The 25,476-nt window shown below is 39.5% G+C and overlaps 1 protein-coding gene across 1 annotated transcript in view; it reads left to right on the top strand.

The window, feature by feature from the left end:
* Positions 1–2,487: 2,487 nt before the first annotated feature.
* Positions 2,488–25,476, top strand: part of KIAA0319 (KIAA0319 ortholog) — a gene marked incomplete at its 3' end in the record, with an annotated part of 41,657 nt that continues 18,668 nt past the window's right edge. The window contains exons 1-8 of the mRNA XM_008053325.1: positions 2,488–2,655; positions 6,671–7,440; positions 12,965–13,157; positions 16,911–17,009; positions 18,779–18,876; positions 19,238–19,325; positions 21,331–21,423; positions 21,958–22,090. Coding sequence (XP_008051516.1) covers positions 2,601–2,655; positions 6,671–7,440; positions 12,965–13,157; positions 16,911–17,009; positions 18,779–18,876; positions 19,238–19,325; positions 21,331–21,423; positions 21,958–22,090 — 1,529 coding nt within the window. The remainder of the gene's footprint in view (positions 2,656–6,670; positions 7,441–12,964; positions 13,158–16,910; positions 17,010–18,778; positions 18,877–19,237; positions 19,326–21,330; positions 21,424–21,957; positions 22,091–25,476) is intronic.

The following is a 25,476-nucleotide window of genomic DNA, read 5'->3' as shown; positions in this document are numbered from 1 at the left end:
CAAGCCCCCTCCTCCCACCTCTTCCAGAGCATGACCAGTGCTCTTTCCAGAGAACATTATGTTTTTGATTTTGTTTGTAGGTTCTTTGGCCCTTGCAGTTGCCTCCTGTCTTCCCTAGGGTGTCACATAATTCTTGAATGACTCACTAGGAGACTTCGGTGGGGATGTTTCCTCTCTTTTTCATCCCTAGTACACTTACACATTTCCAAATGTAGTGCAGTGCTTCTGGAAATGGGCAGGGAAGAGTCTTGTTCTCTCTTAAAAGTCTGTGTGTATGCATGGATGGAGAAAGAATGAGGGGTGGGTGGGAGAGACTGATGCGAACTGGAACTAAAATCTAGTTTACCACAACATATCAACTTGTAGCTCATGGCAGGATTGTCACACTTGTTAGGAAACCCTTACTCGGTTTTTAGGACATGAACTTGTGTGTTTCCCCCTGGAGCTTTTGTTGTGTATCTGAGATCATGTTGACTTTTTTGAACCTCAATTTAATAATTTTAAGGTGGCAGTTAGAATATTGTCTGAATTGGTGTGATGATCACATGAGAAAGTGCCAGGCAAAAGTGAAGTGCTGATATTACTATACTTTATTGAATTGAAGTCACTAATTATTGTAAGATGCACCATTATTTTAAATATCACTAAGGAAGAAAAATGCTGTCAATTAAACCAAGATACATTCCTTTCTTAACACTTAAGATATTTATACATATTGAAAGAGATTTCTGGTAGGCTTATTTAGACAGATTTTTAATATAAATCATTGTTGTGCTTATTTTAAAAGGAAGATATAATTGACATAAATTAAGATATTTCTGAATTTCCTTCCTGCAAATTACTTGTCAGTGCAGTTATTGGTATCTGTGGCTTTTCCACACAATATAGCTTGTGTGCCATCATGCGTTTTGGGAGATGTAGCATTTCTGAAAAGAGTGCTTCATGTGTTCTTCCTTTGGAATGTTCATCCAAGACTGACACCAGGTTTGCATGGATGATGTGCATGCACGAATAATAACATCTATTTCCTGCCTGGCACTTGACCAGCAATTGTAAGACATCCTAATATCAGATGGTAAAATATGAAAATGTTTATGTGCTAGAATTGGTGACATATAATAGTACGACTTATTCCATCATTAATTCATAGGTTTGGGCTTTGAGAGACTGAATATAAAAACAGACAATGGCCAGACCATATATAAAAATAGAATTCTGACCCACAACCTGCAACAATCTTCCCAGGAAACCACCCCTTATATGTGATGGGGGGCCCCCCAAAATGGAATTTTTTTTTGGAGGATGGGTCCCTTGTAGTACAGGCCTCCCCCACTAGATAAGTGTTCTGGGAACTCATTGGCATCAGTGTGCCAGACAGCATTGTTTGTGAGAGGCTGCATTTGGCTTAGTTAAATTTTTTTTTTGGAGATTCTTTCAATGCATGTGTCCATTTTATGATGGGTGATTTACAACTGCACCTGCCCACACTGTACTGAGTATTCAGCAGTTTTTGGCAAAAAATAGTATGACCCCCATGCCCCACCCTCCCTATTCACCTGATCTTACTCTGAGTGACTTTTTTTTTTACTTCCCCAGATGAAAAAAAGTCCTCAAACAGAAACATTTTGCTGATGCGGAAGAGGTGAAAAACAAAGCAAAACAAAAAACACAGAAGTACTAAAAGGTATCAAAATTGACGAGTTCAGAAACTGTTTTGGGCAGTGGCAAAAGCATCTTGATAGGAGTATTGCATCAAGCAGAGAATACTTTGAAGGTAACTGAAGTTTAAGCATGTAAGAATAAATACAAAATTTTAAAATAAATTCTGGGCTTTTTTGGGTTTCCCCTTGTACAATAAATATCCCAGGAAGACAGCTGGCTACAAGTCTGACTTGCAGGAAAAAAGATTGCTCTCTGTAATAACAATCCTGGAAGCTAAACAATTACTTCTGTAGCAATTGACTCTGAATGACTAGTACTTGATTAATAACTAACAGCTTCCCTAATTTTTGTCCCCTATTTCAACTTAGGACAAACCAGAGAAACCCAAACATGCTCTCCTACCAATCACAAGGATGTCCCACTCCTAGTTAGCTGCCTACAGCTTTCCCATGCCAAAAACCTCCAACTGGGGCATACCTGAAGCCTTCCCTTTTTCTCCTACAAAGTCTTCCAACTCTTCTGTCTGCCTTTGAGTCTCTGCCTAAACACAAGTGATGGTGACCGACTCCCTTGCTATAACAAGCTCTGAATAAATAATCTATGCTTTTCTCATTTGGTTGGCCTTCCTTTGTTTTCACAGCTTCTAAGAGGAGCGAGCTTGAAACTCTTTGCCTCTTCTTAGGAACTGTACTTACTATTTGGACAAACTTCTCTGGTATATGGCCCTGTGATGTAATTCAGGACATGAATAAATGATAGGAATAATTGTGAATGTTTCCACATGTACCTATTCTTTTCTTCCTGTCTCTTTTCTGTTTTTCCTTTGAAGTCCATGAGGCCAAATCTGACTCCTAAAAAACAAAAAACAAAGGAAACCTGCACCAAATGCCCTCCAGGGCCGCCTCAGAAGCCTGCTGCCACTCACAGTGTGATGCAAAATGGCACCCCCTACGGGTGTGCTCTCTTCATTGCTGCTGCTGGTGACAATTACAGGTAGGGAACCACTATCCTGGAGACAATAGTGTCAGACCTGAGCTTCTTGTTTAGCTTAAACAACTCAGATCAACCTGAGGAGAAGGTGCTATATGTTTGCTTTTCAATAGAATTATTTTACATGTAACAGGCTTGGAAGACAGACCTCATGCATGAGTGGTTTTCTAGGAACAGGGATTTAAATTTTTTTATTATTATGACTATTTTGTGGGAAAATAAAATCACATTTCATATATTCTAAGAAAAAATTATATTTGTATATTTAAAAGACTTGGATACTAGATATTTCTGGAAAAATCAGACTCTTTTATCATACATCTTTATTTTCATTGTACTCAGTTTGCTTATACAGGACACAGCCATGGCAAAACATCATTGGTGAACATCACTCTGGCTATCCATGCAAGGTTGGATGGGCTGAACCCATTTGAATATACCAAGGATTGAGGGTAGACAATTTTTCTTTTAAGAGATGAAGACTCATTCAGGCTGGTTTTGAACTCCTGGCCTCAAGCAACTCTCTCTCCTTGAGCTCCCAAGTAACTGGGATTATAGGTGTGAGCCATTGTACCTGGCCCATCAAACATTTTTTTTATGTACAGAGTTTGTCAAAGTGTAGTGAAGCCATAGTAAGGATAACCTGAGAGAGACTCTTGTTAAAACTTATTTTCTCACACCCCACTGAATCAGAACTCTTGAGTCAGAACTCCTATGGTTGTGGATCAGGAATCATCTGGAGATGATTCAGAATCATCTCAGTTTTGAGAAGTACTTTTTTAAATGATGTGAGGGCCACTTTAGAAAGTGTTGCCATTGGAAAAGCCTTGTCATGCCTCATAGATAACTTACTCCTGTCCATTCATCCATCTTATTAAACTCATCACTGCTTAGTGTGCAAGACAAAATGTTCCTTTATTTAATGTTTCATGTACTCTGAGAAATACTGCCACTGATGTTTTAAATGTTGTCATTAATGTTTAGAGACCTATATTTTTCCCTTTCAAATTCCCACTTTTTCATTTCTTTTTGCCTTTTTCTTATATGTTTTCCGTTAATTCAAAATATCAATTCCTGAGTTCTTGAGTCTCAGTAATATTATTTGAAATTTTCCTGTCTTCCTTCTGTATTTTCTTTAGCCTTGTTAAATTCTAATTAACAATTTTATTGATTTGTCAAGAATGATCAAGTGCCTACTATGTTCATAGATTTGGTTAGGATTTGTAGAACATGCATACTTGAGTGACAAGTTCCCTGGTCTCCAGGATTTTGGTAGTAGTTCTTCAAGAGCTTTCTGGAATATGCCTAATAGATTCTGAAGTAAGTATGACAACTTGGACCAAAGGAAGAATGATTACCTCAAACTTCTTTATTTAGCATTAAAATCTTTGCTTAAGGTATGCATATCTAAACAGCTTCCATTTAGGAGATTTTTTTTTTTTCAGAACAAAGGGGTGATACATGCCAGAGGTGTGTCTCTGTCTCCACCTCCAGCTGGAATGAAAACTGCCCTAAGCTTTGAGTTGGAGGTTTCTGCCATATAATTGTCTCCTTATCTCCTTGTAATAAGGATCACAGCCCTTTCTCTAAAATAGTTCCTATAACACAGTTTGAAAAGTTGACTCTTTAAAAACAAAAAAAACCAACTTAGCTTTTGAACTTTCTTGTGGCCAGTGCCAGAGATGAAGCATGATGTTTCTCTGAATCACATTGTCCAAAAAGAGAGGACTCAATGGTTTCTTAAAAGAACTAAAGCATATCCTGATCTTTTGATCTGAAAGAAATTTCAAGCTTGGATCTTCATTTAAAAAACACTCAGAGACATAGTGATATCTCTCAAAATAAATGTAATGTTTTTGAGAATAGCATTAGCAGTTGGAAATGACCTGTCTCTATATTTTACACCCTTCATCATTGCTTGACCTTGATTAGAGATGCTATTTTGTTATATTCAGCTGAAGGGTATTATTATGTCTCCATATCTGAGATTAAGATTTTCTTTAGATAATAACAGACCAAAATATTAAGGTAATTTAAAAAATAGATTTGCATTTAAGAAAATGCCAATTCCAATTAGTAAAGTAGTTTGTTGCTGGCCTAGTCCTTGGGAAAAATGCATATCCATCATATCTAATTCCTATTAAACTGGGTTAACTAGGCTTTGCTATGCAATCAGTGTTTAGTATTGAGTGATCTATAACAGTGATAGTGTATAAAGGTAACAAAAAGATGGTTCCTATACTGTACATAGCCATTTTCACTTATTTCCAGTTAAAAGAAATCTGACAGTTCCATATATTTAAAAAAAATCAATTATTATTGTTATTATTTTTTGAGTTGGAGTCTCACTCTGTCGCCCAGGCTGGAGTGCAGTGGCACTCTCATGGTCATCCTGTCGACCTGCTGGGCTCCGGCGATCCTTCCACCTCAGTCTTTCAAGTAGTTGGAACTACAGGTGCATGCTACCATGCCTGGCTAATTTTTTTGATTTATTGTAGAGAAAAGGTCTTGCCAAGTAGCCTAGGCTGGTCTAGAACCTGTGGGCTCAGGCAATCCACTCGCCTCAGCCTCCCAAAGTGCTGGGATTACAGGATGAGCCACTGAGTCTGGCCCCCCAAAAATCAATTATTTAAAAAATTGTCAATAATGAGCCCTTCCTAGGAAAGATAGCTCTTGCCATTCTGAGTTCTGCAGCAGAACTTTAATCTAGGGCTTTTCAAACTAGAAGTGGTAAAGGACTATTTGTTTTTGTTTCCAATCTGTCACAGACTGATTTTTTTGTAAAATGCCAAAAAGCAAACAAGAATAGGAGCAAAGGGATTTTGCACTTGGATTTCAGATAATGAAAAATAGCCATAGCATTTCTAAAAGTGTCAGTTTCTGTTATTTTGTCATGGATAGTATCAGGATTCGTGGACCTGCACTACGCAGATGACACTTGGTGTAGCAGCACTCTGACAACTGCTGTAGTTAGTGAGTGAAAGTATTTATTGTTCATTCTTTAGAAACTGGTTGGTTATAGATATGTATTAAAATAAGCTTTTCTCTCCTTTGATATTTCCCTGTCAACTGATCTATCATCAGAATGACCTGTGAGGTTTTTTTTAAAAATAAAATCTGTTAACAACAACAGAAATGAAGCAAAGACATGATGCTGTTTTGTAACATAAACCTGAATAACTGAATTTTATGTGAGGAGCAAAGTTTTATAAATAATACAAAAACAATGTACACATGGAAAAGAATGTTTCTGTTAATTAACTGGAGTGAAATTATATTAAAGAGAGGGAATGAGTTGGCCAGGCTTGGTGGCTCAGCCTGTAATCCCGCACTTTGGGAGGCTGAGGTGAGTGGACTGCCTGAGCCTGCAGATTCGAGACCTACCTGGGCAATTGGCGAGACCTCGTCTCTGCAATAAATCAAAAAATTAGCTGGGCATGGTAGCACGTGCCTGTAGTTCCAGCTACTTGGAAGGCTGAGATGGAAGGATCGCCGGAGCCCAGCAGGTGGAGGCGGCAGTGGCCGGGAGCGTGCCACTGCACTCAAGTCTGGGCAACGGAGTGAGACTCCAACTCAAAAAAAAAGAGAGAGGGAATGGGTTAATGGAAGGCTGTGCATGGATAGGTGGAGAAATCAATGGACGGTGAGTGGGTGTCCGGGTGGGACAGATGGATAGATAGGTGAGAAGGTAAAAGAGTAGAAGGATAGACAGATGGGGGAGTGAGTGAAAGGGTGGATGGATGGAAAGGTAGAAGGAGAGGTGGATGGATGGGTGGACAGATGGATGGATGAATGAGTGAGTGACTGGGTGGAGGGCAGGAGGATAAATGTATGAATGGGTGGTTTGATGGATTGACTAAAAGATCGTGCGATGATCTTTCTATGGGATATGCTGGTTGTTTATTTGCTTGCCAGACTGACCAGGGTTTAGTAAGGCTCTCACTTTCTGGTTTTTGTAAGCTTGAGTTCTTCCATGTGAGATGCCGCTCTCCCTCATTAAAGACTGCTTCGTTTACAGGTTGTGTCTGTAAGCAGTGCAGTGAGGGGAGGACGTATTCCAATGCAGTCATTTCACCGAACTTGGAAACCACCAGAATCATGCTGGTGTCTCACACCTTTCCTGTGGTGGACTGCACAGCCGCTTGCTGTGACCTGTCCAGCTGCGACCTAGCCTGGTGGTTTGAGGGCCGCTGCTACCTGGTAAGCTGCCCACACAAAGAGAACTGTGAACCCAAGAAGATGGGCTCCATCAGGTCTTTTCTCACTTTTGTACACAGGCCTGTCCAGAGGCCTGCACAGCTACTGGACTATGGGGAGATGATGCTGAACAGGGGTTCCCCCTCAGGGGTCTGGGGAGACTCACCTGAGGATATTAGAAAGGACTTGCCCTTTCTAGGCAAAGATAGGGGCCTAGAGGAGATGTCTGAGTACTCAGATGACTACAGGGAGCTCGAGAAGGACCTCTTGCAGCCCAGTGGCAAGCAGGAACCCAGAGGGAGTGCTGAATACACTGACTGGGGCCTGCTACCTAGCAGCAAGGGGGGCTTCAACACCTCTGCAGGAGACAGCCCTGCAGCGCCATTGGAGAAGCAGCAGGACCCAGATCTCCATTACAAGGATCCAGAGCTCCATAAACCGAATGAGTCGGCTTGGACCCCTACCCCAAAACACTCTCCTGAGAGAAGTTTGTTGCTTCCCATGGTGACTACTCCATCTTCAGGAGAGGTGTTGGAGAAAGAAGAGGCTTTTCAGCACCTGGAACAATCTAGCAACAGCTCTGGAAAAGAGGTGGGTGAGTTCAGGATGTGCTTATTGTGGGGGTGGGGAGTGGGAGCACTGAGGATAGCAGACAGTAGGATGGGCTGAGTTTAAGTAGCCGGGCTCTCATTCAGGCTATATGAACATAAGTAGGTTTCTCCTGAGAGCATCTCTCTTGGGTGCCGGCAAAAAAGATGACTGTCTCTCAGGGCTTTCCAGGAAACAAAACATCTTGTTCCTCTTCTGCGCCTTCATGATCAGGCTGTTAAAAAAGAACAATAGTGCTGCCTTCACAAGTCAGCCAACTCATGATGATTTAGCACTTCTTTGTAGAGATCCCTTGGCCAATATTTAAGGTGAATGAAGATTTTATAGAGGCCACTGGAGCCAGCACATACACACAGCATGTACTCCCATGGTGATGAAATTCACCTTAGTAGGTTTCTTCAAGACCCAATAAGTATGTTGGTTGCTAGAAACTATACTATTGGCTAGGAGGAGAGAAATATGAAGGAGAGAACGTAAGCTTTACAAAACAGTCCATGAAAAACTCAGGTGAGAAAAGAATGGGAATCACTGGGAGATCTGAGACACCATAACAGGGAGAAGGTCTACCTGTTAGGCAGAAGGTCAGGGAGATAGAAGATGAGAACCATGCTATGAGGAGACTGGCTGGAGCACTGAGGAGCTACTTGTTTGGGAAGGGGTCAGGACTGGAGGAGAATGTGGCAAGTGAGCATGTTGATCAGGGGAAGCTGAACACAGCTGGAAATGGAGTACCAAATGGACACAGGAGTCCTTTAGGAATTATTTTATAGGAAAATAGTCTTTAGGATTTATTTGGTTAGGTTGGAGTAGGAGAAGGATGCTGGACTGAATTGACTATACATTATAATCTCAGCCATGCAAATTTGCTGAAAAATGTCTACAAGTCATTTTGTTTACTGATTTATTATTCATTCATTTATTGATTTTTGAGTCAGGGCCTCACTCTGTTGCCCAGGCTGGAGGGCAATGGCATGATCACAGCTCACCGCAGCTTCAACCTTCTGGGCTCAGGCAGTCTTCTCACTTCAGCCTCCTGAGGAGCTGGGACTACAGGCACCCAGCAACAAGTCCGGCTAATTTTTAAATTTTTTTTGTAGAAACAAAGTCTTGTTTAGGCTGGTCTCAAATGTCTAGGCTCAAGCAATTCTCCCCCTTCTAAAGTGCTGGGATTACAGTTATGAGCCACCAAGTTTAGCCTAGAAATCATTTTTAAGTATTAAAATTATCTGATTTTTCTGCTTTTGTATATTTTTCTGTACTTCAGAGTTTCTGTATTTTACTATAATTGTAATTGGATTAAAGTGAAAGAAAATTTCAATTAAAAATAACATGGAGGCAGGCATAGTGGCTCATGCCTGTAATCCCAGCACTTTGGGGGACTGTGGCCAAGGAATTCAAAACCAGGGTCAGCAACATAGAGACCCCATCTCTACCAAAAAAATTACAATTGAAAAGTAGCTTGGAAGTACTAAATATTAATCATGTTTTTTCCTCATATTGGTGAATATTAACATAGTATATCCTCTTTCATGTTGCTAGTCATTTTACATTCTAGTGTGTCTATGGATGGAACTATCTAAAGTCAAGGTCTATTACAAACCTCTTGGCTCATTAGTTTTTTGAGGTTGATTATGTTAAAAGATAATTATCAAAAATAGGTAAAATATGAATTGCACAGATACAGAACAAACATGTGATGTTTCATTCTAATCATTAATCATAAGGGAGCTAGGTGATTATAATTATTGCATAAGAGAATCTGAATAACAGACATATTCATAGATCAAGAATATTGAAATGAATTTGCAAATAGAGGCAAAAGTGGATTTTCCAGTGAGGGGGGAATGAGTATAACTGAACCTCTACCAGACAGGGCAGAATCTACATGTTTCTAGCCAAGAATGATTTTGAATTGTTATCAGTGACTGACAACTTATAGAATTGTAAAATTGCTCAAATATAAGAAAGACTAGAGTCAGATAACCTGGAGGGGTATTATGTAGATAATACATTATTTTATATAGAAATACTAGTTGACCCCTACAGCCACATTAAATTTGTTGCTAATCTTTGAATAATTTTTCATAAACATTAGATACAGAACATAATAAGAAATATTTTATTCATGCTGAGCATGGTGTTATGTGCCTGTAGTCCCAGCTACTTGAAAGGCTGAAGCAGGAGGATTACTTGAGCCTGGGAGTTAGAGACCAGCCTGGGCAGCATAGTGAGATGCTGTCTCTAAGCAAAAAGAAAGGAAATCATTATTATTTTATTCTGATGGAGTGTAAAATTTGAAATTAATGACAGAAACTAAGATCTCTTCTCTTACCAAAAAAGTATTTTAAATAGTTCAATAGTATTTGATAAAGATACCTAGAATATTCAATGGGGGAAAGAATAGTCTTTTCAACAAGTGGTACTGTGACAACTGGATATTCATATGGAAAAGAACGAATTTGACACCTGTCTCATACTTTATTAAAAAAAATTAACTTGAAATGAACCAGAGACCTCAATGTAAAACTTAAAACTATAAAAGTCTTAGAAGAAAATACAGCAGTAAATCTTTGTAACCTTGGGTTAGACAATGATTTCTTAGATGGGACATTAAAAGCATGGAAATAGAAGGGGGGAAAAAGGATAAATGTGACTTCATCAAAATAAAAAACTTTTGTGTTTCAAATGGCAACATCAAGAAAGTGACGGAAACCCATAGAATGGAATAAAATTTGTAAATCATATACCATAAATATTGTACTTATGCTATACAAATAACTCTTATAACTCAATAATAAAAAGACAAATAACCCAATTTAAAAATGGGCAAAGGAGGCTGGGTGTGGTGGCTCATACCTGTAATCCCAGCATTTTGGGAGGCCAAGGCAGGAGGATCACTTGCACGAGTTCAAGATCAGCCTGGGCAATATGGTGAGATCCTGTCTCTACAAAAAAAAAATTTTTTTTAAAGGGCAAAGGATCTGAATAGATAGATATTTATCTAAAGATGATAGAAGAATGGAAAATAAGCATATGAAAAGATGCTAAGTATCATTAATCTTTAGGGAAATACAAATCAAAATCACAGAGTTACCATTTCACACCTACTTGGATAACTAGAACAAAAAGTGAAAACAATTGTTAGTAAGGATATAGAGAAATTGCAAGTTTCATATACCGTTGATGGGAATGTATAATGATGCAACTGCTTTGGAAAAGAGTCTTGCATTGCCTCAAAATGTTAAAGGTAGGGTTACCATATGACCCAGCAATTCTACTTCTAGCTATTTACTTAAGAGAAAGGAAAACATAGAAGGACTTGTACATGAATGCTCATGCAGCATTATTCACAAAATAGTGAATAGGACATGTAGGAAAAACAAATCAAGATCAAGCTTATAGAGAATAAAGGACATTTTTTGGAGCTGCGTTTTCAAGTGGACAGGACTAGATAGATTTACCTAGAACAAGTTGTTTCGAAGTAAATGAGAGTAGAGAAAATAGAAGCAAGAGGCATTTGAGATTTTTATTGACTAGGCTCAGCTTAACTTGAAGTGCTGAAATGGGGTGCTGGTGCTCAGTTGCTCCCCTAGAGGGCCCATTTTCTTTTGGATACGGGGCAGAACCTTGTATCCTGATAACTTAGCTAGAAGTTCTGTGGTGGAGGTAGTAGGTAGATTACTAAATAGCGAAGGTGAGAATTAGCATGTGATCCAGCCCGGAGAGGCAGCTTGGTGGAAAAAAATGAATGTTTTAAAGAAGAGCAGGACGAGAGTTTCTTCCCACCGATCCATTTTCTGATGTCTCTGACCTTGATCTAAGATACCTTGATTTCTCCGGCCACTGTCTACCTTCATTCTTTATTTCAATTCAGAATAATTTTTCAGGACCCGATAAAACTTTAAAAAACCCAGTTCATCCTGTGGAATTTACAGAGGCTCCACTGTAATAATATGCTCTGGGCGTCTATTCTGCAACCCTGTTTGCCGTGATTCTGAATTTCATACTGTTCTTAGCACAGATTTTATGACCAGCTTCATCCATTAACACTCACTTCACAAACCCGGATGCCTAAAAAGTCAGTTAAATTGAGCATCTTAAAATTATGGTACACCCATTACTTGATTTCTCTTAATTTTAGCAGTATGTCTTAAATTTAATATATATTAAGACATATAATACATATTAAGATATATATATATTAAATTTAAGTCATACTGCTCAAATGGAGAGAAATCAAGTAGTATATGTCTTAAATTTAATCATCTTTTTTTTTTTTTTTTGTGCATTGATTCTGGAAATTTAGTTGCAGAAGCTTTTACCAGTTGCCTAGTCAATATCTGAAACCCAGTGGGGGTTCAGTTAATATTTGCAGTGATGTCAGTGATCACATCTCCAGTCACAAAAAGTATGCCACATCCTTGTTCACTTTTCTCAACTGTGAAAAAGAGTAGCTGTGTTTCCAATAAATGCCAATGGTCCTCTCTCCAGTTTACATTTGGACTACAGCTTTTCTTTCTGTGAGTTTTCTATTGTACATGTTCCCTTTGGGTCTCCTCTAGTCTGAGTCTAAAAGTTTTACACATCTGTCCCATACAGTTATTGGCTGTTCAGTCTCAGAGAGCCATTTTATTATCATATTATGAGACTTTACCCTCTGGCACATAATATTAAATTTAAAAGCTTTAACTTGGCTGACTCTATAACTTTAAGTTATAGTTTATATACAAGGGGGTAGTATGAATAGAATTGTTTATTCTGGAATCCTGTTTACTATTCAATTATTTGATTGTCTTCAAATATTCCCCTACTGATCATCTTAGTTCAGGCTGCTATAACAAAATACCGTGAACAAGGAGGCTTAAACAGCAAACATTTATGTTTCACAGTTCTAAAGGTTGAAAGTGTGAGATCAGGATGCCAGCAAGGTTAGATTCTTGGTGAGGGCCTCTTCTTGGTTTACAGGTAGTAATCTTCTTGCCAGGCCCTCTTCTTGGTTTACAGATAGTAATCTTGCTGCTTCCTTCTATGGAAAAAAGAGAACTATCTAGCTCTCTGTACTCTTCTTATAAGGCACTAATCTCATTTATGAGGCCTCCCTGCTCATGATCTGTTTACTTCCCAAAGGCCCTACCTCCAAATACCATCACACTGGGGGTTAGGATTTTAACACATGAATTTGGTGGGGGACGAGGGGCACACAAACATTCAGTCTATTGCACTGAATAGTTCAGGGGCTACTATAGTTACTTTCTCATTATTTATCTTAAGTGTATGTGTTCACCTATACTAATTGTCCGATCCACAATTGCCTTACATTTGTAATAGATAGCAGGGAAAATATTTGAGAGAGATAGTCTAGAGTTACAGAATTTTGTGATATTATTCATGTTTTTTTCAAACAATACTGAATCTAATTTGTGAAAAAGGTCAGTAACATTGTGTTGCATGAAGAATTCACTGGTTGTTTTTTCATAACAATTTATCCTTGTAATTGATCTCATAGGTTCTAATGCCTTCCCATAATCCTCCTCCAGCCAGCCTGGAGCTTAGCCCAACTACTGTCGAGAAAAGCCCGGTGCTCACAGTCACCCCATGGACCATGGAGCACAGCATCCCAACGCTTCTCACTAGCACTGACCCCTCTGGGTCCACCCCATCTGAGCAACCCATATCTCCTACCACTTCTCCCAGGACAGGTAACTTTTAAAAACTACAACTGGAAGAAACGTACTGAAGACAGACTGTAGAATTTGGTAGCATCAACTTTTAAAGTTTACTCATTCCCTCCAGGCCCGTTTTTGAGCATCTGTCATGTGTCAGAAATGGTGCTGTATACTGGGGAAAAAAAGATAAATAAGACATTGTCTTTTTCTCTCAGGGACTTGATAGTAGGAGAGGAGACTGATAGGTAAAAAGATGGTTCTGATACAGTATGGTAAGGCCTGTGGGAGGCTGCTGTGGGAGCACAGGGATGTCCTGACCTGCTAGGAGGGGCCAGGAAAGCCTTTCCAGAGGACATGATGCTAGGATAGAGTAAGCCAGCAAAAATGGGGTTGATTTGTTGTTCGGGTTGAGGAAGGAACACATGATGTAACAATTACTGAACACCTACAAAGTGCCAGGCATTGTGCTTAGAGCTTCCTATCCAACTTCTCATTCATTCCTTATGAGAGATAACAGAAGTCCAAGAGCTCATGTGACATTTTGGAAGTGCTGTAGGGAGTTTGCTTACTAGAGTGGTAAGCAAGGCAGGAATGTGAAAGATCGTGTATTCTGTGCTAAGGAATCTGTTTTTTGTTGAATGGGCATAAAGATTCCCTGAGCAGCTTTAAGCAGCAAGGCAACGTGAATCAGATTTGTCTTAAGAAAATAGGATAACTTTGACTGGAGGCAAGAAGATCCGTGGAAAGACAATGGTGACAGGTTGCAGGGATGGAGAGAAGGAACTAGATTCAAGAGGAAGCAAGCAAAATTATTAGGATCTAATGAATACTTGAATGTTAGGATGTAGGAAAAGGACTTTAAGACGTAGGACCATATAGAACTAGAAGTAGATGAACAGTTTCTCTGAAGATAAAGGATTAGGGTGGGGTGAGCTCAGGAGAGGCCTGAGGGGTGGAATTTTGGGGATGTCATTATATAGGGAGCTGGAAGAACAGAAGGGGCCTACAAAACTGGTTGGGTGGTCATGCCAAGATATATGGGAGTTAAAGAAGAAAGCATCAAATGAGGGAAGGAAGCAGGGGAGAGTTCTACAGAGGAGGAAAAACAGTTTTCCATTTACTTACTAAGTTCTAGACTGAGACCCCTATAATAAATGACAGATCAACAAGAGAAAAAGCAAAAGTTTATTAACATATGTATCTTCTATACATATGGGAGATACCCAGGGGAATGAGTAAATCTCAAAGAGGTGCCTGGAACTCTGGCTCACAGAGCATTTTCAACTAAATCAGAGAAAAAAGGGTATGGGGGAAGGAAAGAGAGAGAAGGTGACCAGGAAAAGCAAGCAACACTAAGGCTTGACGTGCAGATTTCAGTCACTGACTTCTCCATTGATATGAGTCTCTTGGGATTTAGTCATCGTTCTTTTCCTGGCACGGAGAGAGAGACACCCTCACAGATGGAGATTGCCTTTAGAGATGTAACTTTGCAGCCTCGACCTGCTGGGCTCTGGCGATCCTTCCACCTCAGCCTTCCCAGTAGCTGGAACTACAGGCACACGCTACCATGCCTGGCTGATTTTTGATTTATTGTAGAGACGAGGTCTGGCCAAGTTGCCTGGGTGGGTCTCGAACCCTCGGGCTCAGGCAGTCCACTCACCTCAGCCTCCCAAAGCGCTGGGATTACAGGTTGAGCCACCGAACCCTGCAAAAAGGGTACCTTTGTTTTCAGAGCTTCTCCTGGTCTTCTGTTTCTCAAAATATTCTTGACATCAAAGGGGCATATTTGCAGTGGCATATTCTAGTCTCCTATAGTCATGTCTTGGGTTGACATATTCTGCTTTCCTAAGGCTCCAAAAAGAAAGAAGTGATCAAAGCACCATGTGTTGCTGAGGCCACAGTGAGGATTGAAACGCTCCCATTAGATTTTCTAATAAAATGGATGATTAGGCTGGGCTGGCCGGCTCAAGCCTGTAATCCCAGCACTTTGGGAGGCTGAGGCGGGAGGATTGCCTGAACCCGTGGGTTCATGACCAGCCTGGGCAGCATGGCAAGACCTCATCTCTACAATAAATTAAAAAATTAGCTGGGTGTGGTAGCGTGCGCCTGTAGTTCTGGCTACTTGGAAGACGGAGGTGGAAGGATCGCCAGGGCCCAGCAGGTTGACGCTGGGGTGGCCGTGAGTGTGCCACTGCACTCCAGCCTTGGCAAACGAGTAAGACTCCAACTCAAAAAATAAAAAGATGAATGATTAGCAGTGGCCCACCAATATTTAATTACTTTAGGTATACTTATTTCAATAAACAGTTATATACCACATTAAACTGTGCCAGGCATTTCTCCAAGGGCTTTACAATGATCTGAATCATTTAATCCTCATAACAACCCTATGCTAAAGGTTCTGTTAAAACCCAAGAGCCTACTTCTCAGGCTATTAGAACATGCAGTACCTAAGCGTCATGTTTCCTGAACTTTTCTGTGGATAATGTGTTTTGGAGATTATACTCTCTAACTTTTTTGCTTTGGTCCTGAGCTTCAGTAACAAGAAGAATATTGGAAGAGAAGCTGTGCTGTATATGGAAAAATAAATTGACCTGGGAAGTAGAACCTTCTACATAGGGTTTTTATGAGGATTAAATGATTTGATTGTTGTAATGCCCTTGGAGTAGTGGCTGGCACAGTTTAATTTGGTAAATGTTTGTTGAAATAAATACGTTTAAAGTAAACGTTCTTAAAGTAAAGTGTGGGCGAGCCTTTTGCTAATTATCCACATATCCTTGGACGACTTACTTTGCCTTTCTAGGATCCAATTTCCCCATTTGTAGATTGATAGGCTTAGATCAGTGTCTCTTCCAGGTCCACAAATGCTGGCTTTCAGGGCAAAGAGTTAGTGAATGAGTCGGGGAGAAGAGCCAGTGAGGCCACTAACAGTCTCTGCAGCAGTTCTAGAAGGCACTCAGGGAACTGAGGACTGAACAGAGGAATGGATTAAATAAGCAAATGGCCTTTTAACATCTCCTAACAGCTGATCCCTCTGGAGAACACTCACCTTTTTTTTTAATCTTTGCTTTTTTTTCTATGTGATATTTTGATATATCACAATGTATTTCACAAGTGAAACTAATGCCCAGTTGAGCCATGCAAACATAACTGTAATATGAATGTAATCCTGATTATAGAGAAAGTAAACAAGTACCATTCGACATGCTTACTTAGTGGATAAGTGCTTTTGATAAGAGTTAATGTTCCTGCTGCTTGAGTTAAAATGGCCTTTTTATATTGAGGCTGACTGGATTTTTCTCTTGGAAAGTTTCCAAGAGCATGACCATTAGCAATAATTCATGAAGCTACTATCAGCACTGAGTGGTGTGTGACTAATGACACAGAAACACTTAGGATTACACTCAGTCTTTTTATAACTAAAACAGCTCACACCGGGGAGTCAAGAACAGCTAGTATAGCTAGAGAGAAAATAAACCCAATCCACAGTAACACCTGTTTCATGCAACTCTTGTACCCAAACACATTGCTCAGTTAATTTGAAACATTATTTTCTTCATGATGCCAATTTAAATAGATGGTTTAAAACCCTGCAGTATAATACAGGGCATAGTTCACTTATGAACCAGAGGGAAAAAAGTGTCTTAGACAAAAAAAAAAAGTGTCTTAGACTATTTCAAAAACATACTATTTTATTTTATGGATACTAAAGATGTCTATTGTAGGACAGTAATATGGCATCTTTGTATTATATAATGGCATGTATCATTTCTAATAAACTTTTAGTGAAAGAACTTACGGTGTCTGCTGGAGATAACCGAATAATAACTTTTCCCAACAATGAAGTTGAGCTGAAGGCCTTTGTTGTGCCAGCACCACCTGCAGGTAAGAGTTTGACTTTGTGACTGCCAGGGACTGGTAGAGCTGAGGTGTTCTTCCTTAACAGGTCTTTACAGGTTATTTACAACATCAAGTCATTTTCACAACACAGTGTGACATCACAAATGAAGGTGGAAGACAAAGTTTTGATTATCTTAAGCATCAAAAGGGACCGAAATAGTTTAAAATGAACTGAGAGTTATAGGAAATTAAATACACTCAGTTTTTTTAATTTATCGGGATGGAAAGTCATAAATTTCTGATGATGCAAAACAAAGTGATATATTAGACCAGGAGAGGTTGCCACGTACTGGATCATGACCTGGGATAACCCACAGAACCTGGGAAGATTCCACCTGTGAGGAGAGGGAGGTGGCAGGCACCTAGAGGTTTGTTTGCAGATACTGTGGAACTGACAACCCAACTCAGATTCTCAGGGCACTTCACAACAGCTGCTCAAAAATGTCATTAGAAATGTTCTTTCTTCTACTTGTCCAGTGCTCAGTATACTATTCAGTGGACATTTGGCCTATCCCCATAGCCTGTCAAATGCATTCTTTCTTAAGGTAGATGGACTTTATTGTCTTTCATTATTTGAGTTGTGGGGATTTACTACATAGGTAGCTTACCTGCAGGTGAAGTTTGGGCTTCTAGCTGGTCCTCCCTCCCCCTGATAATGGATCAGGTACCCAGTGTGTAGCCAAATGTCTTTCTCCCTCCTTCCTCCCTCCCTTAGCACTAGTGCCCAGTATCTGCCAATCTCACACTTGTGCTCATGTGACCAGTGATCAGGGCCCACTTATGTGAGTATATGCGGTATTCAGTTCTTTTTTTGTGTGTGACAGTTCACTTAGTATGATGGAGGTAAATTCATTCTTAAGGTGTTTCTCTTTCAAGTTAGTTCCTTGATTCATTTTTTTCTCCATCACATATGGGGAAAATTTTATAAACAGTGATTATATTTGGCATTTGCAGTTTAGTCCTTTGAGATGAATGAGGTACCTTATACTTTACTAATATCTGAAGGTGGGAGACAGCTTCATCTTAACATAGAGATATTTACTCAATTTTTATGTCCTTTTATAAACCCCTATAACAGATCAAATGAATTGAGATCTCTTCGCCTTTTATTAAAAGGAAAAATGCACAGTGGATTATACTATGTTAAAACTCGTATGAATAGTTAGATGTAACATTCTGGAAAGTAATTCATCATATATTAACAGTGATATCAGCAGTTTATCTTGTTTTATTAACTTTATACATTTTCTAAATTCCCTATAAGTTGTATTTTTTTTTTATAAAAAAGAAATTTTACAGTGAAAAGTATAAGAATGGCCTGGTGCGGTGACTCACACCTGTAACCTCAGCACTCTGGGAGACTGAGGTGGGAGGATTGCTTGAACCCAGGGGTTTGAGACCAGCCTAGGGAACATAGTGAGATCTAGTCTCTACAAAAAAGTGGTGGCACATACCTATAATCCTAGCTACTCAGGAGGCTGAGGAGGAAGGATTGCTTCATCCTGGGAGGTCGAGGCTGCAGTGAGCCATGATCGTGCCATTGTACTTCAGCCTGGGCAACAGAGTGAGACACCAACTCAAAAAAAGAAAAAAGTAGAGAAATGTTATTCCTTGCTGGATGATAGCTGAAAGTGGATTCAGTATATCTAAGGTAATCTATACTGGTGAATTTAAGGCCATTATCCCCTTCCCTCTGCCAAGGTATATAGTGACCTCTCAGAATTTACAACTACTCATTTCTTTTTTGCTCTCAGAAACAACCTACAGCTATGAATGGAGTTTAATAAGACATCCTGTAGACTACAAAGGTGAAATAAAACAAGGACACATGCAAACCCTTAACCTTTCTCAGGTAAGTAACTGGAGACTGGTTATATTTGATAGCACTCCATAGAAGAATTTAGTTAACAACTTCTTAGCTGTTGAAACAAAAAATATTGCTGAAGATGAAAAGAACCATATAAATGAATAAAGTAAGGCCTGTGAACGCCTGTAACTAATCTAAAGACCTGTCTAGGTGACCTTTAGTGTTCCAGAGTGTAGGCTTCAAACATGTGGCAGTCTCTTGACAGATCTGAATGAGATGTTGTCCTGATCCCCTTCTCTGTGCTGACTTTAGGAGCATGGCTTCTGGAACATGTTAGCCTTTTCTAGGCAGTGAACCTATCTTGTCTTTTGCGTGTTTACTTGTGTAACTTTTCTTTATGTTGCAGTTGTCAATAGGACTTTATGCCTTCAAAGTAGCCGTTTCTAGTGAAGATGCCTTTGGAGAAGGATTTGTCAATGTTACTGTTAAGCCAGGTAAACCTTTGTAAAAGAATGACCTTCTGTTGTGCAGGTTTGTCTCAATTTTTGGCACCTGGTTGACATGACATACAAAGACACACACACACACACACACACACACACACACACACACACAGTGCCAAAAAAAATGTGTACACATTTAAGAGATGTTATCTATGTATTACTTTTTGAATTTGAATTAAATTATGGTAGCAGTGTGTAAAATGACATTCACTCCACTGTGCTTTTGTTATTTCTGACCGTCCTGCCTGTTGCATGATGACACTAGCATTCTTTAGGTTAAAGCCATCTTTTGAGTGAAATTCATACTTAAAATGTGTATACATTTTTTGGCAACCCCATATATATATAATCTATTGTTTCTATACGTAGGATCCATTGAAAACATTGGCGAGACCTCATCTCTACAATAAATAAAAAAATTAATACTTGGAAGGCTAAGTGGAAGGATCGCCGGAGCCCAGCAAGTCGAGGCAGCAGTGGCTGGGAGCAGCCACTGCACTCCAGTCTGGGTGACTGAGTGAGACTCCAACTCAAAAAAAAGAAAACATTGGCTCTACTGTAGAGATTGTTTCTGGTTTTTGTTTTTTTCTGCTTCCCATATAGCCATTGGTACTTGATTGACTTTGCTACTTAAGGCTACAAGTTTATTGCTTGCTTCTCTTGAATGGTGGCAAATCGCATTCTTTGTCTGACATTTACTCCATTCACTCTTCAACCTCTACTCCCCATGATTCAGCTTTATCTTCTGAACACGGGTATTTCAAATATTTTCACCTGAGCAACTGAGGAGTCAGAAAATGTGTGCTGTGGACTTTCAAGTCCATTACTAGCTCATAGGACAGTGCGTTCATGTGAGTCAGAAGAAACGGGTGGCTCTTTGACTGAGTGGGCACAGCCCTGGCTCAGTGAATAGAACATGGCTGGCCTTCTGCACCAACTGCCAACTTTACCTTCCAGCCTTTTCTTGAAGGCCTGACCACTCTAACTTTTGCATATTCTGCCAATTATATTCCAGCTGAAGCATGATGGTGAGAAAGGTGCCTTCAGTTAAGGATTTAAGATCCAGATAATCATAGAAGCTGGAACTCAGTTCCATTGCTCCTATTCTGCTGTTACTGTTCATAGTCTGTAACTAGGCCTTTGTTATTTCACGTCTTTGTTGAGTCTGAGTATACATGCAAAATGTAAATATACAGACAAGCTCCTAACATTTACAGGAAGACACCAAACTTTTATTTATTGATTGGTTTGTTTATTTTTGAGTTGAAGTCTGACTCTGTCTCCCAAGCTGGTGTGCAGTGTAATGCTCACAACTACTGCAGCCTCCACCTGGTGGGCTCAGGCAATCCTCCTGCCTCTGCCTTCCAAGTAGCTGGAACCACAGGTGTGCGCCACCACGCCTGGATAATTTTTTGATTTATTGTACAGACAAGGTTTCGCCAAGTTGCTCAGGCTTGTCTCGAGCACTTGGGCTCAGGAAGTCCTTTTGCCTGAGCCTCCCAAAGTGCTGGGATTACAGGCATGAGCCACCACACCCAATCTTTTAAAAATTCTCTTTATAGTTGAGACCTGTAGGATAAACACCTTCTTGACAGGACGTTTATAATCAGTTCTTTTTTCTGAGTTGGAATCTCACTTCCGTCGCCCAGGCTGGAGTGCAGTGGCATGCTCACAGCCTCCCCAGCATCGACCTGCTGGGTTCCGGTGATTCTTCAACCTCAGCCTTCCAAGTAGCCAGAACTACAGGTGTGCACTACCATACCCAGCTAATTTTTTAAATTATTATTTATTGTAGAGACAAGGTCTCACCAAGTTGCCTGGACTGGTCTTGAACCCGCGGGCTCAGGCAATCCACTTGCCTCAGCCTCCCAAAGTGCTGGGATTACAGGCTGAGCCACCGAGCCCAGCCATAATCAATTCTTAAAAAGCAGATCATTTTGTTTGGGTAATGACACATGCTGTCTCAGTCACTGTTCTTTTTTTTTTTCTGTCACAGCCAGAAGACTCAACCTGCCACCCGTAGCAATTGTTTCTCCACAAAGACAAGAGCTTACTTTGCCTTTGACATCAGTCCTCATCGATGGCAGCCGTGTGTATCCTGTGATATTTTAGGGGTCTTTTGCCCTACAAACTACGAGATTTAATGAGTGCTCTGCATCAAGACTGGGAGGACTTAGCGGCTAATACTAATAAATAATTAAGATAGTAAAAGATGTTTTGTAAATTATAGATAAGTACTTCTGAAGTCTTTATGAATCTGTCAGTTCAGATACCTATTTAAAATTATCAGCAGGACTTTGCTCTAGGTGAGGTAAGTATAATTAGCATTTCAATGTACGTACGGCACTTTGTTGACTCTCCTTTTTAAAAAGCCTGTCACTGTATGCTTCTTAAATATCCAACAGAGTGGGAACAACCTCACTAAAATCTGGTAGAAATCAAGGAGAAAAATAGTGATGAAAATTTAGGGAGTAGAAAATAGCCTCCTTTTAATGTATAATATATATTCATTGAGATCTATACAAGCATAAAATTTCATATAAATATGCAATGATTTCAATCACAAAACTTATGTTTGGCTATTCTTGCTTTTCATTTTAGTTTTTATTTTTTAATCTTTTAGAAAGTACAGATGATACTAATATAATGAGTTATCACTGGGAAGAAATTCACGGGCCCTTCATAGAAGAGAAGATCACAGTTGACTCCCCCGTCTTACATTTGTCTAACCTTGTTCCTGGCAACTATACTTTCAGGCAAGTGGGTCCCCATATTTATTGTGCTTTCCACCTATGTTTTGACTATTTATTTAAATTAATGGCTATAAAACGCTGTGCTTCTTTTCACTTTGATTAACAGACAAAGCAGATTTGGTTTCTTGTAGGTTTTGGTTGACTGCCACTGTAGACTTTGATATCCTCATCAATCAATATGAACTATGAGTGTCTGTTTATTGGAAACATTTGCTTTGGGCTGTCAGGAATAGGATGGGGATGGCATCTTTTTGTTCTTTTGAGTTACCTTTTTTTTTTTTTTGAATTGGAGTCTCACTGTTGCCCAGGCTGGAGTGCAGTGGCACAATCATGGCTACCACAACCTCAACCTGCTGAACTCAAGCAATCCTTCTGCCTCAACCTTACAAGTAGCTGGCAGTACATGAGTCTGCCACACACGGTTAATTTTTTGATTTATTGTAGAGACAAGGTCTTGCCAAGTTGCCCAGGCTAGTCTTGAACCCCTAGGTTTGGGCAATTCTCTTACCTCTGCCTAAAGTGCTGGGATTACAGGCATAAACCACTGCACCTGGCCTCTTTTTAGTTATTTGATAGAAAGTTTGCGTTTCACAGTCAAAGTAAGGCAGAGTTGTATGATTATCTGTTAGTTGTAGGATTATCTTTTTCTTTTTGTAATATTTTTAGGTTTAACTGAAGTATAAAGAACACACATATTTAAAGTATAAAATTTGACGAATTTTCACATACAGGTATACCTGTGAAACCTTCACTACAATTGAGTTAAACATTTCCATCGCCCCCACATGCTTCTCTTGCCCCGTAGCAATCCATCTTCTCCTCAGTCTGGGCAGACCTGCTTTTTGTCAGTTTAAACTATTTTGCACTTTCTATTATTATATTATATTATATATATTATTCTATTCTACTCTATTCTATTATTTTAAATTTAATTTTATTGTAATGAGTCAGGGTCTCACTCTGCCACCCAGACTGGAATGCAGTGGCATCGTGATGGTTCACCACAGCCTAGACCTCCTGGACTCAAACAATCCTCCTTTCTCAGCCTTCCAAGTAGCTGGGACTACAGGCATGTGCCACCATGCCTGGGTAATTTTTAGATTTTTTTTGTAAAGGTGAGGTTTGACTGTGTTGCCCAGGCTGGTTTTGGATTCCTGGGCTCAAGCAATCCTCCCACCTCAGCCTCCCAAAGTTCTGGGATCACAGGTGTGAGCCACCACACCTAGCCTAGAATTTTATATAAATTGAATCAGACAGTATATATATGTTTTTGCCTGGCTTCTTTCACTCAACAAATAATTTTGAGCTTTATCTATGCTGTTGTCCGTATCAGTCATTTGTTTCTTTGTATTAAGTTTTATTCCAATGTATGGATATACCACAATTTGTTTTCCATTCATCTAGTATGGACATTTGGGTTGTTTACAGCTTACAATTAATACAAAGAAAGCTGCCATGGGCATTTGTGTACAAGTCTTTGTGTGGACTTGTTTTGATTTTGGAGGTGTGTGGAGGGGGAGGCAAATACTCAGGCATAAAAAGGCTTGATCATATAGTGAGTTTATGTTTAACATGCCAAACTCATTCCCAAAGTGGTTGTGTTATGTGTTGGTGATCATTCCTCCCAGTGTGTGGCCTGCTTTTTTGTTTTCTTTGTGATATCTTTCAAAAAGCAAAAGTTTGTATTTTGATGAAGACTAATTTATCCATATTTCTTTTATGTTTTATGCTTTTTCTGTTTATATAAGTAATATTCGTCTAGCCCAAGATTGCAAAGACTTACTCCTATGTTTTCTCCTAGTTTTGTAGTTTTCGTTTTTATATTTCTATCACTGATATAATTTTTGTGTAAGTAGTGCTTATCTACATCCCATACATCCTGGCATATTATGTTTTTAAGATCTCAAATACCCTTTTAAGAATATGATGATTTCAGAGAAGGAGCCCTTACTCATGCATTTATAGATCTTCTGAAATCTGGTCTGGCTAGGAAACCCTTAAGAATCTGAGAGGATTCATCTTTGACTAAAAGGACCACAAAGGTGCTTTAGAGTGTTTCTGATTTCACCCATGATTATAAACACTTCTGTTTTGAGTTAGTTGAATTCTCAGCTTAATAAACAGTTTACCCCCCTTAGGATAGTTATTTAAAAAACTGGAAAATAACATGTACTGGAATGGTGTGGAAAAATGCAAAACCCTGATAGGAGTGTAAAATGGTAAAACCGCTGTAGAAAGCACGATGGCAGTTCCTCAAAAAGTTAAGCAGAGGCTGGGGACTGTGGCTCACACCTTTAATCCCAGCACTTTAGGAGGTGGAGGTGAGAGGATTGCCTGAGTCCAGGGGTTCTAGACCAGCCTGGGCAACTTGGCAAGACCTTGTCTCTATAATAAAAAAAAATATTAACCAGGTGTGGTGGTGCATGCCTGTAGTTCCAACTACTTGGAAGACAGAGACAGAAGGATTGCTTGAGTCCAGCAGTTCCAGGCTTCAATAGCTGTGAGCATACCACTGCACTCCAGCCTGGATGATAATGAGACTCTGATTCAAAAAAAAAAAAAAAAAGGTAAGCATAGAATTATTATATGATTCAGCAATCCCACTTGCAGGTATATGCCTCAAAGAGTTGAAAACAGGGACTCAAACAAATACTTGTTCATAACAGCATTATTCACAACTGCAACAAGGTAGTCCATCAACAGATGAATGAATAACAGAATATGGTATATACATTCAATTAAATACTATTCAGCATAAAAAAGAAGGAAATTATGGTACATGCTACAACACTAGATGAACCTTGAGAATCTTATTCTAAGTGGAATAAGCCAGTTACAAAAGGACAAATATTGTATAATTCTACTTATATGGGGGTATGTGGAGTAGTCAAATTCATAGAACCAAAAGTAGAATAGTGATTGTGAGGGAGAAGTAGAGGGGTAAATGGGAAGTTATTATTTAATGAGTGCAGTGTTTTGGTTTGGAATGATGAAAATGTTTTGGAGATGGATGGTAGTGATGGTTGCACAACAGTGCATGTACTTTATTGCCACTGATTTATACACTTAAAATGGTAACAGTGGTTATGTTATGTATATTTTGCCACAATTAAACATGTTCAATTAGTTAAAATTACCACAATTTTTAAAAGAGTAAATATTTACCTAGTTCTTGCAAGCTTATTTTATTGATTGATTGATTGACTCAGGGTCTCACTCTGTTGCCCAGGCTGGAATGCAGTGGCATGATCACAGCTACCATATCCTCGACCTGATGGGCTCAGGCGATCCTTCTGCCTCAGCCTCCCGAGTAGCTGGGACTACAGACATGTATCACCACAGCTAGCTAATTTTTAAATTTACTGTAGAGCCAAGGTCTCATCTTGTCA

This window comes from Carlito syrichta, unplaced genomic scaffold (assembly GCF_000164805.1).
Source record: "Carlito syrichta isolate Samal-C Ts95f unplaced genomic scaffold, Tarsius_syrichta-2.0.1 Scaffold288071, whole genome shotgun sequence".
Classification (NCBI taxonomy): domain Eukaryota; kingdom Metazoa; phylum Chordata; class Mammalia; order Primates; family Tarsiidae; genus Carlito; species Carlito syrichta.
This window is presented reverse-complemented; position numbering and strand designations above follow the sequence as displayed.